This window comes from Sardina pilchardus, chromosome 21 (genome assembly GCF_963854185.1).
Source record: "Sardina pilchardus chromosome 21, fSarPil1.1, whole genome shotgun sequence".
Lineage (NCBI taxonomy): Eukaryota > Metazoa > Chordata > Actinopteri > Clupeiformes > Clupeidae > Sardina > Sardina pilchardus.
In genome coordinates this window covers 29578282-29599597 of record NC_085014.1, presented here as the reverse complement: position 1 = coordinate 29599597, position 21316 = coordinate 29578282, and the positions used below count along the sequence as shown (strand labels likewise).

Here is a 21316-nt window from a genome sequence, read left to right as displayed (position 1 = left end):
TAAGCTATGTGTTGAACAAAATTCTCTCTGCTTATTGATTTCGCAAGTTATGGGTAGTGATAGGCTATTGCACAAACTGATCATTTTATTTTTGCAAATTGGTTTATTAGCGCATATAGAGCCACGGGCAGGCCCAAGCATATTTTAGTCAATAACCTTGCCGCCTGCAGAGGAGGGAAAGTTTTTTTATGGGAATTTTGAATTATGTTTTTAAAATTGTTGCGTAAAATGTTGATGTGCCATTGATCCATCTCCTAATCATCGTGTCAACGGATCATCAGATTGGGATATTTTTATTTTCCCTGAAAACTTAACTGCCTAAGCTGTACAAAAGCAAAAGCCTGCATGTGAAGGTGTCCTGGTTTGTCTGGACCATGTTCAAATTGAAATCGAACCTAACATAGTCGTCCAAGGAGGGAAAGAGTCTTTGAGGACGCATGCAGGACATGCTACCCCACCACGACGATTGGCTATTCAACTTTTCTGTGATTTCAGACCTGTTGGTAAAATGGCAGATGTAGGCTATAAGACATTGCGCATAATTGATTGGTAAATAATGTTAAGAAAGACAGATATTACAGTGACTGAATCAGAGGTTTCAGGCCTATTTAGCCGACTTGAACACCCTAATTATGCAAAAATATATAGGAATAGTTAGAATGCCAGCGAGCACCACCCACCCACACACACACGCTCACTCACACAGACATACACACAAGCAAGTGCGCCTAGTCTATCTCTCTCACACACTAGCCTCGGCTTACAATGTGCGTATGGCATAAATAGCCTAGGTTATGCTCCACACTTACAGAACAAGTTTAGACCAATCATTCAACATTTGACATAATAAACAATCCAAGTCTGGCAACACAAGGGGGAATTATACGAATGGCTTAGTTTAGGGCTAAGTTGGTTCTCAAGGACAGCGCGGCGGTTGTGATTTTTCGGTATAGTCCTCAATCTTAACTGATCCAATTTGACCGGGCCTTTCATTCTGTGCCTTGCCTAATAATATTCTGCACCAAAACATATTAGCTCAAAGCGCCGCCGTCTTAGGCCTAAATAGATAATTTTGCATACGCTCATGCAAATAATGATCAACTCTTGTTTTAACCAAGGCTAGCCTTTTAATTTAGCCTAAATAGAACGCAAAGTTTGGCAACAACAGCTTGGCTTGTAAAGGTTCAAGATTTGGAACACAGTAAGCCTGGGACGAATTGACTAATTTTGCGGTATAAAGTGGTGTCGAGCAGCTGAATTTTCTCAAAAAATAAACTGGCCTGTTTTACTATAGGCTACTAATGTAATATAATAATAATAATAATAATAATATGCCCAATAATAATAATAGGCCTAATAATCTTAATCAATCATTCATGCTGTCCCCATCAGTCAACTGCCTACTCCCTCTTTTGAAGACAGCGCGGCGCATATGCATAGCCTAAATTATGTTTAGAAAAATAAAGCCTAACCCAACTCGCCAGAAAGCAAAGGGACAAAAGCAACACTTTCAATTGAAATGTTAATTGATTAATTGATTATAGGAAACTAAAAGACAATAGGCCTATTTTGTGACTCATCTTTCCTCTGTTAAATAGCATTTATTGACCTGGACAGAAAACAGTTTAGGCAAGGCCTATGAGGGAGATTCAACTAATTCTGTCATTATGGCCTGATCATAGATTTGACTTTTGTTCCCTCATTTGGTCGTAAAGTAACACGTGGATCGAAAGTTGACTACGTTTTAAATGATGCGAACCTATACTATTTGGAGTAGCCTAGGCTAGGCTGGAGAAACGAAGGTTAAAATTCCAAAGTTGTTGACCAGTGTAAAGTTATCATTGTAGGCTATAGACAAATTCAAAACATGTGGTCTAGCCTTATTGTCGCCCTGTTCACCCTATAACATCAGAAGGTCTAGGCTATAGGACGACCGATGCTTTAGCTTTAGAAGACCATTGGCCTACATGCTACGTCTTTGACCGGATGAAAAAACTAACTTTTCTCTCTACTTTCTCATTTCAAAAGCTTTGGTTTGACGGAGATTTGTAGGGTTAGACCTATTCAACTGCATTTGAATATGCTCTAAACGTAAACTCCGGCACACAATAGGCAACATCATTTCATCATTCTCTCTTCTGATAGCCTGCATTTGTGAGTTTATTTTAAAGCAAGAGGAGACCTAGGCCTATCGGAAAACTACCAACTCCGTCTGACCCAATATGCTGCATACCATTAGCCATATTAGGGTCCAAGGTGAGAGGGATATTTCTGTATTTGAGCATATGCATTTTTTAATTTCTTTATTTACAACTGTATAAACATTTTATAATGGAAATATTATCCTGAGAAGTTGTGGGCCTATTGCCATTGTAAACAAAAGCATTCCATAGGCTAAATATTTCCTACACATGAAATACACAAAAGGAACATATACAAAATACACAGGGCATACAGGGAAGACATGTCAAATATTTTGGATTAAGATGTCATAACAGTTGTTTAAACATAAAGTGAGTTTCCTAAACCTTTTAGTAGATGAATGCAGACCCTGTCAAAAATTGCAATGGATGTAGAATCAACCAATACATATGCCATCTATCCATTTAATTTCGAACATTAATAAGATAAACCAATTAATTTTGGTTGGGGTAAAGATTATCTTTTGTGAGGATTATCCACACAACATTCTCAACAAAAAGGTAACACAGAGGACTCACATATAACATTCATTCTACTGTAGTTTGGCTATGAAACATTTAAAGGCACCAACATAGCTATTGGAGCAGGCATCCACACAATGTTTCTCTCAGTGACATTAACACCAGTCAGAGAATTTTCCTGAAGGTGGATGCTACACCAGACCCCTTAATGTTGAGTATGGTCTAGGCTTTGTGTTAATGTAATTTTCTCACACCCGGAAATCCAAGGCTTCTCATAAAGAAACATTTTTAGGCACGTGAGACACAATGGATCTATGAAGTAATTCTTCAGAGAGTTTAGGGATCACTCTGTTGAGGGAAACAAGTGGTTGCTAAATTCATATATCATCATATTGCCCTAAAGGATCTCTTCTTTAAGAGTTTTCCAATAGCACTATTACTCTGCCCTGCCCTCCTTAAATGTACACAAATACATTAAACACTTACAAAAATTACCAACATGCACAGAAAACACAGGAAAAATGTTCAGCGTCATCTTAAAAACTACTAAAATGATTGGCTTATGGATTCCTTTTCTCAGAGTTGGAAGGATTCTGATTAATCTAAAACAGAAATGACTTCTTTTCAAAGTATTGGAGTAGTCAGCTAAAACCGTTTTGAGTGGAAAAAATGCAACAGACGGCATATTATTGTATAACAAAATTATAAGGGTAATAACAGTGTGTTCCAATGTCAGAGACCTCAGAGCTAATAGACCAAAAGATAAGACAATAGCATTGCTGATGATGACATCTCAGGAAAATAATTTATGTATTATCAATAAATTAGCATAGTAATGTACATGTATTAAGATGATTACTTTTTCATGTTTGGCAGTGTAAAAATACTTGGCAGAAAAATCCCAGATACAAACCAGAACACTTACTTCACTGACAGCACCATGCATCTTTAACATTATGACAGTATGTACAGCAAATATGTACAATGAGTGCAAGACAATCACAAAAAGCTGTTGTGTTTGTCCATATTTTAATTGAGCGCATAGTTGAATTGGTTGGAAAACTTCTCATGCTTCCTTTTGTCCATTTTATTCATGACGTCAGTGACACGCCTCATGGAGCTCCTGAAAAACACAAAAGCATGGTGACTCCAATAATCTGGGACTAGCGGTTGGTGTCCGTCAAAACTTCACAACGGTATTTTATAGGACACAAACCTAATTTTGGTTCTCATGTCGTACAAAATGCTTAATGAATACATAAGTAAAGTCAAAAATGATGATTAGAGCAAAAATAATTTAAAAGGGCATGTAATGTAAAAATTAGTTAGTTAGTTAATTGCGCTCAAGGAGAAATTCTGGTCAAAAGCACTGTACATCCACGTCATGATACATGATGGTACATAAAATACAGAACATTACACAGACAGACAGTTCACATCAGCAGGCACCAGTCTCATGTGAGACTAACAGATAATACTTTAAGAAAATATATAGTACATACAATAAGGACATCACACAAAAATGTAACAGAACTAAAAAAACAGCAGAAGAATTTTGGGAGGATTCCATCTACAGACTTACTTGTTAAAAACTTTCTTCTCAAGCCTCGAGCGTGAGGTATTGACACTCTGTTTCAGGTCTGTCAGGCTGGGGTATTTCCTCTTTTTCCCTTTCCCTTTAGAGCCCTTCTTCCCCTTGCCAAATGTTTTAGAGGAGCCAAGATCTTCTCCAGTGGCTGCCTCGATCTCTCTCATCAACTCGGGATCTCGCCAATCTAAAAAGGACATGATGGAAATATTTTTGTTGGATAGTATAAAAAAATCTTTAGTCTTTCCTAAAGGTCACAAGACTGAAGTCTGTCACTACATTTCTATTTCTCATTAAACAAAGCCAGGGGAAATAATACCAGAAGTTATTCTTCTCCACAATGAATTCCAGTTAATCACTAAACATTCTGGATCGTGACCAGATAGTTTAAGCTTAAGCTTTGAATAAAAAAAGAACTAGTTTTAGTTACACATTAATTTAGTGCAAGTGCTCAACCCCTTGTATAGTGATCCTAATGTGAAAGGCTTAAATTATATGTGTCCGGGAACCTTATCACACTTAAGCTCCACTATTTGAAGGTTTCATTTGAAGTGTGTGGAATGAAAGTGAGGTTCCTTAGGGTTTTAGCACAACTCTTATTGCCATGAGCTGTTTGAAAAGCCCCTGCAGCCCTGTCTCTTTATCTGTCAACAGCTTTGGGTGTCTCCTCCAGCTGTGGGGGGAAAGCCTTTTACACACACACACACACACACACACACACACACACACACACACACACACACACACACACACAAACATATTCGTGGAGGAGCAAGAAAACACACACAGACCCACAACAAAAGCCAACTGAAATCCTGTCCTTAAGATCACTGCTTCTGTTAAGGGTCATTGACTGGAGTGACTTGCCAGCAAAAGAAGGTGGAGGAGGTCAAGTAATTTACTCACATTGAGGAGGAACCACTGATACTTGAACTGGAGTGCCCCCTTTTTTCATTATCACAATATTCTCAGGTGACTTTGGTAGGTTATGGTATTGTATCAGGCATAATGATTGGTATCGTGCCATCCCTAACCAATACCACAAACTTGAGAATCTGCAAATACCGATGCCAAACTGATTTCCCCCTGATATAACAGCATGTTCCTGCAAAGGCGGTTTAATATTCAGTCTGTTCACTGCCACTGCCAGAAAGAAAATAACTATTTCCATAAAAAGAGTGCCACTATAATTAACATGCAATAGGCACAGGCACTTTGAGGGCCCCAGGCAGCACATGTATACCACTGACAATGCTCAAACTATAATTACACTTCTGTGGTAGTGTGGCGAATGTCCCAACCAACTACCTGAGTATTGTAAACTTTGAAAGTGTTCAGAGAGGTTATAGCAAGACCTGTTTCTAGAGGAAAAGAATGTTCTGACTTTGTCAAATCAGTGGGTGTGTTTAAACAATGGTCTTGCTAAAAAGTCTACCAATTATCGTAATTTTGCTCTCAACCAAATGTATGAACTTGGTATCTACCGTAAATAGAGCCTAATTCGCTTTTACTCTTCTTTTAATAATGTAAGCAATGCACCTTGAGAAAGAAAGAAGAAATGGTTGTATGTGGTGAGGAAATATAAATATAAATATATAATAATATCCTAGCATGTTACATTTTGTAGGCGACACAGCTTACAGCCTAATTTTAGCACTTTGAAAGCATTCAGCATAGAAGAAGCAGCTAACAATACGTTTCTTATTTAGTGGTTGAGAAACCAGGTAGCACAGTTTCAAATACCAATGCTTTTACAACATGAACAATACTTAAACTTTCAGCTTTTGGCAACATCCTACATTTTGTAAACAGACTTCTACAAGTAGGATATATACATAAGTATAGCTTAACTAGCATGCTATTGTTAGTTATTGACAATAAACCCAAATTCCTGCTGTTAGCCTGCTACAAATTCAACGGTTTAATTTAAGCCTTTACCATGACAACTAATTACAGGTGTGCTGATCATGATTCCAACGATATGTATATGATATGATATTAGTTTATGGTCGTTCACATGAGCACAATAACTTGATGATTCCAACGATATACATATCGTTGGAAAGCTTAGTTTATGGTCGTTCACATGAGCACAATAACTTAATTTAGTCAATTTTACCGAAATGACTGGTTTCGCTTTGCAGAGTCACATATGGTGCTCTAAAATCACAAATCTTTTGGCAGGCTGGGCCCTCACTAGGGGGGTGCCATCAACAGTGTCACTGCAGTTTTCCTGCAAATGCCGATCATAGAATTTAAATGGGCGCGCACACAATGGTCAATGCTATAGATTAACTACATCCATTCTTGGGGGGCTCCTTTCAGCTTGGGGCTCTAGGCAATTACCTGCTTTGCCTGCAGCGGCACTGGTCCCTGTGCTACACAACCAGTGAGTTAATCTAATTATCCTGTACAGTTTTCTCATTCTGTCCATGAGCTCAACCTTGAGCCTATATATATTCAGGGGTCACTATACTTCAGTTTGACCCCAAGTGACAGCTGTAACGATGAGGTGTGAGTGAGGCACAGAAGATAAGGCATAGCATGTTAGCCAGACTACTTAATGTTAAGTATGATGAAACAACATTTTAAATTCAACTATTATTATATTATCAACATGTAGTATGTGCATTTGTGTGTGTGTGTGTGTGTGTGTGTGTGTGTGTGTGTGTGTGTGTGTGTGTGTGTGTGTGTGTTTTATCCACAACATGGACTGATTAGGTACTCAAGGTTGAGGGGACAAAGGACAAGGTTACATTACCCTACATGTAATATTGCTGAGCCAGTTTTAAGGTTGTCCACAGACTGTAGCTGCTAGTTATCTAACAGTATCAGAAAAACAGAACATGACTGCATTATCTGGGGTTTATTCCTTGCTTACTTCATCCATGAATCTCCCCACTACAATTTGGCATCATTTCACTGTATGATGTCTACACTCCCATGTCATGAATGAATTTTGTAGAGATTTATACCCTACCTATTGTGTAATGTATGTGTATGAATTAATGTTTCACAAAAGCGAAATTCAGAAGAAAGTCCCTTTTAAGCAGGCTCCTAAACCGTGTTGGTCAAGTTACTTTGAAAAAAGTTACTGACTGGTTACTGATGACTTATCCAAGAAAGTAATGTAGTTACTTTACTAATCACTTTACTTAGTTACTTTTCAAAAACACTCTAGTGTATTCACAACATGAATATGCTATAAAGCAATAAGCCTTTCAGCCTAATTCTAGGCCTATTCTTTCTGGATATTCCATCATATAAAATAGAATCAAATGCAGTGTTGTGCATAAACGAGTTAAAAAGAATGTGTTTATTGAACACGTTTATTTTTCTGTGAACTATGAACTGCATGCAACACATTTGTAAATAAAGAACTTGAACGTGAATTCATTCAGGTTATGTGAAATGAACAACAAGCGTCACTGCTGAGTTCCAATTAAATGTTAATCTGCTCAAATTGCCTGTATGTCACGCTCCAATCTTGCATCGATGCTGCGGATGTTGTGAATGTAACAGAATACATGCTGCATTGTTGCAACAACATTCGAAACGAGCGAGCTGAATTCACCCTCCATGCTGTCGGTGGTAAAGCAAAAAGAGTAAACCCTGTGACAGCGGCAGCATATTCTGCGCCACCCCTCACTCAAACGCACAGAGATTCTGTAATGTATAATTAACCGAAGGGTCGGACCTCTGTTTGGCAAACCTCAAAGGCTACTCAGGGGTTATGTCTGAAAGCGACTACAGAGAGCACAGATGATACAGGCTCTACATATTATTTACGGACATTTTACTCATTGTCTCGCAAGGACTCCGACGGTACAAATTTAACATTTTTGTCCAACAAAAACAAGTTCAATTACCTCAATTTCGAATTTGAAAAGACATTTGATTTGAAGCATCAGTCCAGAGTGAAAGCTATAGACGAAAGAATAAGTCGTCGAAATGAAATTAAAGTAGAAAGAAGAATGAAGAAAGAAGAACTTTACTGAAAGTGCAGTAAAGATAAAGTAAGTTCAAGCCCCGAACTATGGGAAAAGTTGAGGGAAAACCCCAACTCATGTTGGCTATTAAATGGAGCGTGGTCATGCTCTCTCCCGCACTCCAATGTCTTGCTGATACACATGTCGGATGCGTTGCACCGTTATACTGATTGTCACCAGACAGCCTAACAAAGCAATTAAAATCGCGGTTTAGTAACGCAGTAACGCAGCCTTCTTGCTGGGAAAGTAACGGTAATCTAAATACCGTTTTTGCAATTGTAATCCCTTACTTTACTCGTTACTTGAAAAAAAGTAATTTGATTACAGTAAAGCGTTACTTCTAACGCGTTACTGCCCATCACTGCTCCTAAATATGCCTCTCCTGTCTAAGTCAACTTTATTCATATAGCGCATTCATTAGGGGGGAATTCTCCCATGCGCATAAGGGTGCGCGACTCCAAAAAAAACGCTTAACTATGCGTATTTCACTCTACGTGAATTCTAAAGTTGCCTAAAAAGAGGAATATAAAATCATCATTTGACAATTTATCTTAATGCCTTAATTAAAAAAAAATATTAAAAATCAAACCGCTAAGGACAGCAATTTTCTTTGTGATTGAAGAATTATTGTAAATAAATAAATGTTCTTCCTCAAATGCTGGGGGAAAGTATTTGACCGCTATGTTAAATTCCCATAGGAGCAGGAGGATTTTTTTTATATATATGTTTTTATTTTCAAAGGCCAGCTATTTCATGGATCCAAGATATTATGCATCCTGATAAAGTTCCCTTGGCCTTTTGAATTAAAATAGCCCCACATCATCACCTTTTATCATAGCTAGAGATTGGCATGGTGCTTTTTCCAGTAGGCCTATTAGCCTGTTTGATGCTCATTGAGCTCAATGCAAATCATATAGTTTATATCACCATTGATATGCTTATTAATACCAACCACTATGACTAATACTAACACACTTTATTTATCTTCCCTTTCCCCTATACCTCACCTGTGAGGTAAACCATTACCAGTAATCAGCCATCTTTGTGCCTGGCCCTGACCTGAAGTCCCATCCCTATGACTTCCCTACCATCGCCATCGCCATGGATCTGTCCGAGGTCTCTTCCTATATGTATCTCCAATTCTAGGGAGTTCTTCCTTGCCCCTGTTACTCATGGGCTCTCTTTGAATGTTTAACACTCTGTAAAGCGCCATGAGACATGTGTAATGTTTTGGCACTCTATAAGTGAAATTAAATTGAAATTGAAATTGAAATTGAAATATGAAAAATCCTCCTGCTCCTATGGGAATTTAACATAGGGGTCAAATACTTCCTTCCCCCTAGCATTTAAGGAAGAGCATTTATTTATTTACGATACATTCTTCAATCACAAAGAAAATTGCTGTTCTCAGCTTTTTGATTTTTAATATTTTTTTTAATTAAGGCATTAAGATCGATTGTCAATATTCCTCTTTTTAGGCAACTTTAGCATGGTATCAAATACATGTCCCCTCCACTGTACATACAACTCTTGCGCGCATTCTGCCTAAGCTTAAGCACTTATCCATCTACGCACTCCGGAGGGCTGTATTAAGGTAGAGTGCTTCTACAAGGTGAAACAGCATATTGCTCATATTGACAGTAGACCTAGTTCTAAATACATTTAGTGCACGGTGGCATATTTTCCGACATTACCTTATCCATGAGGCTACATTGTTACCCCATTATAATCACCCACTTTGAGTATTGGAGCTTACCGATTGTGCATCTTCGGTTTTAACTTGACGTGACGTCATAATCCCATATCATACTTCGCTCGAATCTGTCCGTTTCTTTCCAACTTCACCAAAGTCATCCATACATTTGCACAGACGTCTGCACTATTGTGGAGCAGCATAGTTTATTCTCCTGTCTCTTGATTAGTTTGTAATGGACATTGGAGTTGTTACACCAGTCTCTCTACTGTGTTTGAAGCTGCAGGTGTCAGTCTACAGAATCGTTAGCATAGATAAATTGATATTATTAGAGGCAGCTGCCAGCGAAACCTTTTTTTGTCAACAGTGAGTTTTTGAATTATGAATCTACACACCTCAAGCACGTCTTGACTCTTTATAAACAAACCTCAAAGCAAAAGTGAAATTTCGTGAAGTCAATTCTTTGTTAGACTATGTGATGACACATCATTTTACTGTAGGCTGTTCTCCATTCAATTCGACATTCTTTCTGGATTTAAATGGAATTCAGAAGGTCAATGAGAAAGTCCACGTTTTTTAAGTATATTTTTGGGGCTTTTTATGCCTTTACTGACAGTGAAAGTGAGAAGTAACTGGAAGTGAATGGGAGAGAGAGTAGGAGTGAGATCTGGAAAGGACCACAGGGCGGGAATCGACCTACATTAGCCTGTAAATATAGACTAGCATAATATTATGCTAACAAATTACTATTCATGAGTAAATTACAATACATTTGAAACTTGAAACAAGACAACCAAGTTCAAAACATAAGGTCACACGGGATTGCTAAAATGTGTTCACTTACCAGGTTGCTCCTCTTGAAGCTTTCTCTTCTCTTTTTCCAGACGTTCTGCATCCTCTGGATTAGTTGGCCTTCCTAAATCATCTCGTGAAATAATTTTTCCATGGAAAGGACACTGGGAAATGCAATCACAGATATTTTTAGAGACGTTTCCATTCAACTGTATACTCCAGCCAAAATTGAAAGATTACTTTAAAAAGTCCCATGCAAAGGAGTTCTACAGGCCTTTCTCTATGACTATGCAAAATTGAGTTACTGATACTAGTAGAAAGCTTACTTTAACGCGATCCTGACGTTCACAAAGACCACCATTAGACATAGGAGCTTTGCACTTATGCAGCACTGGTTGGAAGCGACCAGCAAATGTGATGTAACGCGACTTCATTTGGGCAGAAAGCTCTTCGTTCACAACTTCTTCTTCTCTTTCATTGGGTACCCAGAACTGATGTTGTGAGGAGTATCTGAGAAATTAATTTAAATGAAACATGCAGAGGTTAGGAGAAAGTGAATTAGTGCTTGAATGCTACTCAATTTCTTACAAACACAAAACATATTAGGCTACCAACCCTTGCAGCTCGGTCACACGTTTCAAAGCTTGCCAATGGGTTTTCCCGAAGTTCAGGGGAGTGTATGCGTTGGAGCGAGATTGACAGGTCAACAACCAGTCACCATTGCTAGCTGGCAGTGGAGAGTAGTTAGCTCTACCTTGCTAACATTAGATAATTCACTCACACATCATTTTAAACGTGTTTTGGGATTACAATAAGAACATTTTTAGAGTGTACAGTGTCTATTTCTCGCAAACTTTTACAAAATTCAAGCATACAACAGCCAAAGAAATTACTTTTATTTGCAAAGACAGATGAGAGCCATCTTCGGATAGCACAGCCACTATTTCTGGTGCTTGTGTTGCCACTAGAAAAGTTTTGCATTTTTTTTTTTAACATTTTTCAACTTTTGATGGCAATGCAAGGTTTCAATCCCACAATTTAGCTCTGCAACGCACGACGTTGGCGTATGAAAGTGAATGAGAAGCATCTCCGTCAATGCTTTCAACTGAGGCGTGTGATCGAGCTATGTTGTTGGCTGTGTTGTTGTGCTACAGTATGTGTATGAAGTTTAATTTTAGTGTAGTCAATATATGCTTTTTCATGCATGGTTTCATGTTTACATAACGTCATACTTGATAATCTTCCCAGCAGTAGGTTGCTCCTTCCCCCAATAGTAGAGGTCTATACCAAAAGGCACAACAGGGACTTCCTTTTCTTCTCCGACTTCAGTAGCCTCTTTGGGTGACACACTGCTGCCTGATGCACCACAACTATCACAGAGAGAACACAGATGACCCATCAAATACTACTGCCTTTTGGTCTCACGTACTGCTGTCTGCAATTCAAATCCAAAGCACTTGTCAAAATCAGAACATTTCTGCAGTTCTGTAGCTGTTAGTTTCATGAGTGCATTCATAAAAATAAAAAAAGAAGGACAATGTTTTGGACCACACCATTTACCAGTTGCTTCAGGAGGACAAAAGTGAGTCGTGTAACTTGACTGATAAATTGACTGACATTCAAACACCAACTTTTAGCCAGAATCGCGGACTGCATCTTTAATAATACCAATTGATCTATACTTTATCAAAGCAAGTGCAGGACATGAATCAGAAAAGCACTTTTAAGTGGCCCAATTCTAAGGACCTGTGCACTGTGGCACTATTGACTACAGCACCCATACCACAATGGGTCCATGTCCCATGGGGACACAAGTTTAAGTCCAGCCCGGGTCATTTCCCGATCCCGATCCCACCCTATCTCTCTCTCCCGCACGCTTCCAGTCACTCTCCCAACTGTCCTGTCTGATTAAAGTCCCCCAAAAATATGTAAGAAAAAAAAGACAAACTTGCTTAACATATTTGGCAGTCAAATTTGAGTTTTGATGATAATGTAAGACTAATAACACTTGGTTAGCAGTCTTTGCAGTGACGTTACTTACTCTTTTGTCACAGTGGATGGGAGTCGTTGCCTCAGGATCCGTAAGGTTGCAGCAGCACTGGTGGGGTCCTGTTCTTCCTCACAGGCCTTCATTTTAGAACGTAAAGTACTTAAAGGGGAAGTCAAGGGAACATGCTTGGTAGCCAGCTGTTTTGGAGGCTTTTGTTTCACCGCCAACCCTGAGGGAGAGATGAGTGGTTCCAGACCTATAAATAAAGGGAATGAAAGAATTAGCTCAAGAGAAGAATAACTCGTTCTAATCAGTGAATATGGGGATTGAACATAAGAAAAAAAAAATGAAACAAACAATGGTATGAAAAAAATATAGATACTGAACACACCAGTCATGATTTATGCCACCATGGCATTGTCATGATAAAACAATATGGGCTGGCTACCGACACAAAAGCGAAAGCTTAAAATGTATCATTGCCGTGCCAAAAAGATGTGGACAAAATGTGTGGGTGCACATTTTATACTGGCGCACAAGTCTGTTCCGCCTTCACAAAAAAACGTGCCAGTTTCGAAGTAGATCCATTGTGCATCCACATTATTACCATTGATACGCAAATCTCACCGTCAGGGTTCAGAGGGTCATTCACCCTTCACCTTTATGTTTACTTCTGGAAAAGGAGCACATGGCCATTGTCACATACCACCAGCACAACAAATCAGGGAAGGGGACATGGACTTGTACTTCATCTGTTTCAGATGGTTCTGTGATACAGTTGTCCACAATCATACACAATGGCTCCCTTAAAACAAATACAGCACGTGTTTTAGGAGCTCGGATACAATGGTGTTACAGTATGTGGACGCAAGGCCGAACTGTGACAAAAGCTTTTCGGATTCAAACAAATACACTGTACTGTAGATGTGGCCTTAGTTTTGACCATTGGGACTAGACATGATACAATTTGGAGTGACACATGAAGCTTAACTTTGAATGCATTTGTTTCAGATACAACATGCAGAATAAAGCAGCTTAAAAGGTGAGGAGAGTCTTCAATGCACCCTCTTGCTCTGTGTGAATTCTCCAGACAAATACCAGCTCTATTCACACATGGGCTTCCTCAGACATAATCCAGACTTTGCACTGGGGCAAAATAATAACCCTTCTAAATGTGTGAAAGCAGCTTCAGAAACACATCATACACATACAGTAGTAATACATAGCAATGTCATCTTTTCCTGCAATATTTTTCAGTTTGTTCAGTTATTAGAACAAGACAGAATGTTAATTTCTACAAATTTCATGTCTAAGTATGTCCCAAATAATTGATGAATGAAAACCATGGGCGTTCCATAGATACAGCCTGCCCGCTTCATGCATTATATGAACAAAATTTAAGAACTGTACCAATCTGGCTTTAGAGCCCACCACAGTACCGAATCAGCCTTAGTTAAAGTTTTTAATGACCTCCTCATTGCTGCTGATAACGGATATGCATCAATACTAGGGATGCACGCTATGAATTTTAGCCGATATCCGATATGCCGATATTTACAAGCTAATTTTGGCCGATTGCCGATGCCGATACCGATATATATACACCTCTGCTTTTTAATTATTGAAAAGTCTCTCGGGTACTATAATTAATCTGTTATTATGATAGGGTACTTGCTGTAGATATGGGACATTAAAAACTTGTAGCCTATCATTTTAGAAATAGACATTCACTCATGAAAACTGATAAATTATTTCAAATTACCTAAATCCCATAGCCTAGATAGGTTAGCAACACACATTTAAGAGATGCAAGTGAGCAAATCAACTTGATATTACAAGCCTATTATGTGTTACAATAGCATCACTTAAACTAGCAGCCATGTCTCGCTGTTTATGGCACTGCTGCGCATACGTGTGAGAAAAAAGACGCACACCCACAGGATAGCTTCTAGGGGAGGGGATGCCTTGTGCACACGCATGTTAGGCTACCTCTTTGAACTTGAACAACTACAGTTTCCTTAAACTGTGTTGTTTACAATGACACATTCTTGACACAACATGACAAATACACAGACATTTAATCACACTAGACAGCTATAACTCTGCATGCGCATCATTTGCACGTCACGTTATCGGCCAGGTATATCGGCAGAAATGTTCATATCTGCAGATGCCGATAATTAAGTTTTAAAGCTCTTATCGGCCGATACCGAGCCGATATTATCGTGCATCCCTAATCAATACTAGTCCTCCTTGACCTCAGCGCTGCTTTTGACACCATAGATCATGACATACTACTTCACAGGCTTGAACATTCCATAGGCTTCAAAGACTCTGCACTTGCTTGGTTTAGATCATACCTTACTAACTGCCAACAATTTGTACAGGTCCATAATAACCATCCACCCAGACTATGATAAAATATGGAGTGCCTCAAGGCTCAGTATACTTGGGCCCCTGTATTTTCTATTTATATGCTTCCCCTACAGTAGGTTCTGTAATTAGAAAACATGGCATTAATTTCCATTCTTATGCAGATGATACATAATTATACATTTCCATAAAGCCCAACGAACCCACCCCGTTAGCCAAACTTAAGAGACATACAAATTTAGATGACTAATAACTTCCTGCTATGAACTCAGATAAAACAAAAGTTATGGTTTTAGGTCCTAAAAAGATTAGGGACATTCTATCCACATCACAGGTTACATATAGTGATCTCTCACCGACCTCATCCACAAGTATTACAAATCTAGGAGTTATCAAGAACTTTTACTTAATAATCACATCACAAAAACGTAATTTTTCCATTTAAGGAACATTTCAAAGATAAGCAAGTCCTTATCCTTACCAGACGCTGAAAAATTAATCCACGCTTTTGTCACTTCCAGGTTAGACTATTGTAATGCACTATAAGCTGGCTGCAATAATACCTGTCTAAAAAGCTTACCGCTTATACAGAACGCAGCTGCTCGCACACTTACTAAGACCAAAAAATATGAACATATTTCCCCCATCCTAGCATCTCTACACTGGTTACCTGTTAAAAGTTGCAGTGACTTCAAAATTCTACTTCTAACATACAAAGCCATAAATGGCACCCGAATATATTTAAGATCTTCTAGTCCCATATACTGTAATCCACCTAACACCTTTACGATCACAAAATACTGGACTTCTTGTAATTCCAAGAATTTCAAAAACTACAGTAGGAGACAGAGCTTTGTGTTACCGTGCACCCCTCCTCTGGAATAATCTTCCTCCCTCAATTCGATTAGCAGACACCCTCCCTATTTTTAAGTCTATACTTAAAACATACCTCTTTAGTGCTTCCTATAGTTAGGTATGGTGCAGTGTGGAACTTCGACTATCTCAGGGTCTTATTGGAACGGACCACCTCTGCTGTGGGCTTGTGTGACTGGTGCCCCAGTCATGCGTCCCATGGTGGCTACTGACCACACCTGTGCTGGTGCTGACTAACATCCACCATGCCTTAGTTATGCTGCTATAGCATAGCGCTGTCGTGGACTTTTCATGTGTCACGCCGTACAACTCCTCTTCTACCCTCTCCCTCTGTCTCTTTCAACTCTCCCTCTTTCCTTCTCTCCCTGTCCTGTCATTCAACTCCCTCTACCTCTCTGCCTTTTCCCTCTATAGCAGGGCTATCCAATTAGTTTGTAATAGGGGCCAGTTTGTAAAAAGTCACAACTGAGGGGCAGGAGAAATACAGCTTGAAATATGAGTAATCACATACAAATGTAGATGCAATAAACTACAACACCACCAATATGGGTGTTCAAACGTTGCATTTTGTAAATGCATAATATAGTTTTTTGGTGGTTATTTTGTTGTATTTGTGTTTTGGGAATATTTCTGCCACTGGCCCAGACTACCACAGTGGTTAGGCCAACATTGGGAAGGTGACACTGGCTCCATTTTGCTAATATGGCTACTAATCTGTGATAACATATTAACAGCAATGGAATCTGCTTTGTGCATTAACTGCTAGGTCCTTAAATTTCCAGTGTAAATGTGCGTAATCGGTCGCATATGTAACTCTTCTCAACATACTTGTTACATTTAACGTTCCCACCATTAAAATGAGATGAACGTGTTCACAAATCAATATACTTATAGTGGACTTGATATCTAAGGCGATGTATGTGTATTAGTTTCACACTGAAACTGCGCGGTGCAACCCGTTAAAATGTTAGGAGGTTATATACTCCGATGTAGTGCCAATTTACGTTGAAACTAAGCTAAGATGGAACTTAAGTTCAACTCGTTCAAAATGTTACGTGCAATTGGCTGAGGTGCAGTGGCTGCAGGACTTCAGAGCAAGCAAGAGCATGCAAGAGAACAGATGCCACCAATGTTCAACTTTTAAACCGACTCAATAGCTCCATTAGGAGTGGCGAATGTTTTCGCGAGGATCTGCTTGGACTGGAGAGGCACATTACCAGTGAGATTTCATACACCGAAAATGCTTCAAGGGAAACAACTTGGATTTGGCGCACGTCAACATGTTGGTGACAGACGCTGGGTAAAACCGAAGCAAGGCACAAGTAACTTCTTTGCATAATAGGCTACATGGTACAACGGCAACGCACCACAGAGAACATTATTTATAGGCGCAACTCGTCGCAGTGTACCGTTGCTCCTCCATTATCGCTTTTTTCACCAGCTATTTACGTCTCTACCGAATATAAGGATATGCTCATAACAACATTAGCCTACACTTCAAGGGCCACTACAAAGTATCTCGGGGGCCGGATCCGGCCCGCGGGCCGCTAATTGAAGAGCCCTGCTCTATAGTATTTTATACCACCATTGATATGCCTATTATTACTAACCATCATGACTTATAGTAATACTAACCCACTTTATTTCTCTTCTCTTTCCCCTATACCTCACCTGTGAGGTAAACCATTACCAGTCATCAGCCATCTTTGTGCCTGGCCCTTATCACACCTGAGGTCCCATCCCTATGACTGCCCTACCATCGCCTGCTGTGGTCCCCTGCCCGGATTCCTGGCCCACGCATCCTAGCGACCCATTGCTTTCCGAAAATTACTAATTACTAATGGACAATTTATTCCCTACACTGGAGTATTTGAACTTTCTGATACTACAAATGACTTTACTCTACTGTAACTGACCCTAGACAGATGGGTTGGGCCCTTGAGTCGTGGATCTGTCCTAGGTTTCTTCCTATATGTATCTCCAATTCTAGGGAGTTTTTCCTTGCCCCTGTTACTCATGGGCTTTCTTTGAATGTTTAACACTCTGTAAAGCACCATGAGACATGTGTAATGTTTTGGAACTCTATAAGTGAAATTAAATTGAAATTGAAATTATATGTAGCAGTTTGACAATTATTGTGGTCTGTGCATTTGAATTTGTTTTCCTAGTAAATGATAAAATAGCAAGCACTGAAAATTGCAGAAAAAGGAGGAGGGAAACAATAAATGTCTGGCTGTAAATAGCTGACTACTGCCGGGGATGCTTTCAGGTGCTCCATTCTATTCCGGAGACATACTGCATCATAGCCAAGCCCTTGTCGGGAATCATGGTAAAATATTACCAAATCCCTTCTATTTCTGTTCAAATTGACCAAAATGGTAGCTATTTGTCTGAAGCAATAAAGTTGCAGGTGTTAAAGAGATAAATCAATAGCAGGAAATGGAGAGGGCCTTTCCAGTAGATACACAGTTGAGTCTGCCAATGGCAGGGGTATTGATTTCAGTGGGTTCACCAGGCCTTGTAATTAAAATGTAAATTTTGGAAAGAGATAACGTCCTGACAAGAATGCTTTGATAAAGGGATAGATAACACATCAGTCGTAAAAAGACAGAAATTGAGAAAAAGGGACTTAAGAAATCAATTAAAGAATGACTGAAAGGGAAAAGGATGGGACTATTTTCTCTGGTCCCAAACACCAATAGAAATAATAGTAATAACATTTAGGATGTCAACCATCCAAATTACAAATCTGATACCCAAACAATTTTAGGCTCCTGAGATCAACATATTTTCAAGAACCATGACAATTCAGCATCTTCATAGAAATAAAAAGAAGACAAAAAAAGATCAAGAGACATACAGATCAAGAGAATGCATGAAAGAGAAATGGAAACAAAAGGGGGAATTAGACGAATAGCAGTAGGTGAGAGCCCAGAAAGGCTAAAGTTAAAAGCTATCTATCTGTTCTATGAGACAGGTGAGAGATATCTGGTTTTGCCACAGAAGGCAGATTAGATTTTGTAAACTATACTTGTGACAACATCTTTTCCAGCTCAATATCAGACATGTACTGACTGTAGAATCCTACAGCTCACATACATGTTAAAGCCTTTCACACATGATGCTATTTGAGATCACTTCGAACAACATATCAAAGTGAACACATGTATGGTCACGCAAGCATATGAATAACGATAACAATTCTAAATTTCTTCTGATTACTTGGGTCAGGCTGGGTTCACAGCTCCCACAAACTTCATTGGGTTTAAAACTGCTCTATTAGTTTTTCCGTAGTTGTTGAATGATGGTTCAATTCTCCACTCAATTTCAGCTGTAAATCCTTATGTTAGCAAAGATTCACACATAGCTTGTAACCTAACAAGCAGCCAATTCTCTCTGAGCACCATCACTTTCTAAAGTATTTTTTTGTCTATGGGCCTATGGAAATGAATACCTTCTACAAGCCTTCTACAAATCTGTTCAAACCCAGAGAGGGTAAACATAAAAAACTAAGATACCATAAAATCTAAGGTAAAATAGTTGTTATGTAGTTAAAGTAGAGACATTCTAATGGAGGAGACAGATCACTTGCACAGAAATTAATAGGGATCTACAGGGGAAATCCGTAAAGCTAAACATGGCTGATTTGTAACAGGACATCCTGTCCTGTGATATACAGAGCCAATCGCTTTGTTGGAAACAACATTACTGATGTCAACTTCTCTTTATTTTCACTGTCAGCATAGCAACAGTTTTGCAGCAAACATGGGCCAAAACAAAGAATGAAGTAATTTCTGTGGATATCTTCTGCAGAAGATGCTCACGTCATTGAGGTAGCAGATTCACTTTATCTACTTTTAATATTTGTCTGACCATTACATATATCCTATGTGGAATTATGGACATCGTCCCAGCAGCCAGTGACCTTGTTAGTCATTAGCATTAACAAGATGGCTGCTGAGTGGTGAGACATGATACAAATGAACAGTTAACATATATACAAATATATATATATGCTGTTGCAATTATTCACCAACTGATACCTAATTTAGCATTTTCATCAAAAGTAGTGTGTGAGCTTGCCATCATGGCAGCACGTGCCTTCACGTGTCTGTTTACTTTATTTTAGAGGTCTTTACTTCTTGCCACCTGAATAAACTTACCACACTTGGCACGCAGGTCATCAAGAACTTGTGGCTCAAAGCCTTCCTTCTCTGGCACCTCCTCAAAGTCGTCATCACTTTCATCTCCTCTCATCTGTTTGGTTTTGTATGGTTGAAAGGGGATTCGTAGGTGCATGGGGTTTGGAAACAGGAACGTAAAAGATTAGTGAAAGTGCAAGTGCAAGTGCAAATAAAAGAAGAAGAAAAAACCTTGAGCACAATAACCCAAAACTTTAACCTAAACAATATCATATCATAATATGAACCAGCAATAAATAATCTATTTATATCTTCATCCAATTAATTGACTAGTTCAAAGATTTAGGAAAATGCATCTGAATAAATTAATATAAACGACTCTACGAGTGGAAGAATGCAAGGTTCTTTATTCATTCATTATACAGGTTTTAATAACTCTAATAACAATACTACTACTTTGACTCTTACTACTACAACTATTATTATTATTATTATTATTATTAGCAGCAGCAGCAGTAGTAATATTAGTAGTAGCAGCAGTAACCAATTTAATGCATCTTTAAGTAGTGTTAAACACTACTGCCATGTTTATCTAAACTATGTGCAATCAATAGACTATTACTGTCAAATGGGGTGTCTTTGCTATGTGAATCGAAATTGAACATTTTGGCTAATTACACTGACAGTGAATTAGTGACGGTCAAAATTATGTTGGTATGGAAATGTCTACTGAAATGGCATTTTGACATGTTTTTGTAAATTCCCAAAATTTGGAAGGACATGTAAGCAGTTGATATATTTACATAGACATATAGCAAATTAATTTATGCCTTGTTTCACAGCAATGCCTCTTCATAACAGCAAAGTGACGTAGTCTTGCTAGATAGACCAAAGACCTAGAAACAACCTTTATGTTAATGTGTGTGCAGCAGCATGCTTAATGACATACACAACTAAATTATCACATTAGTTTGGAACTATTTCTACAATCATTTGTAGTCAATTAAGGTGATTAGTTGCTGTAGCTCCAAAATATATTTCTTTATTAATTGATTTTTGCAAGTAACGAATTCAGTCTCGCATGAGCCAAATCATGATTTAATTAGGCTTACTATTACAAAGACAGAGCAAATACCTGTCCCTTATGAGATCTTGAAAATTATATTGAAGCTCCAATAAATGCATGTTTAACATTGTATTAGCAATAAAAGTG

The 21316-nt window shown here is 38.6% G+C and overlaps 1 protein-coding gene across 1 annotated transcript in view; it reads right to left on the bottom strand.

Annotated features, from left to right (window-relative positions):
- Positions 1-2175: 2175 nt before the first annotated feature.
- uvssa (UV-stimulated scaffold protein A) overlaps positions 2176-21316 on the bottom strand; it is a 37022-nt gene continuing 17881 nt past the window's right edge. The window contains exons 8-14 of the mRNA XM_062524765.1: positions 20125-20218; positions 12767-12971; positions 11958-12095; positions 11052-11235; positions 10778-10889; positions 4246-4438; positions 2176-3786 (exon numbers count right to left, since the gene is read on the bottom strand). Of these exons, the coding sequence (XP_062380749.1) occupies positions 3693-3786; positions 4246-4438; positions 10778-10889; positions 11052-11235; positions 11958-12095; positions 12767-12971; positions 20125-20218 (1020 nt within the window). The 3' untranslated portion in view covers positions 2176-3692. The remainder of the gene's footprint in view (positions 3787-4245; positions 4439-10777; positions 10890-11051; positions 11236-11957; positions 12096-12766; positions 12972-20124; positions 20219-21316) is intronic.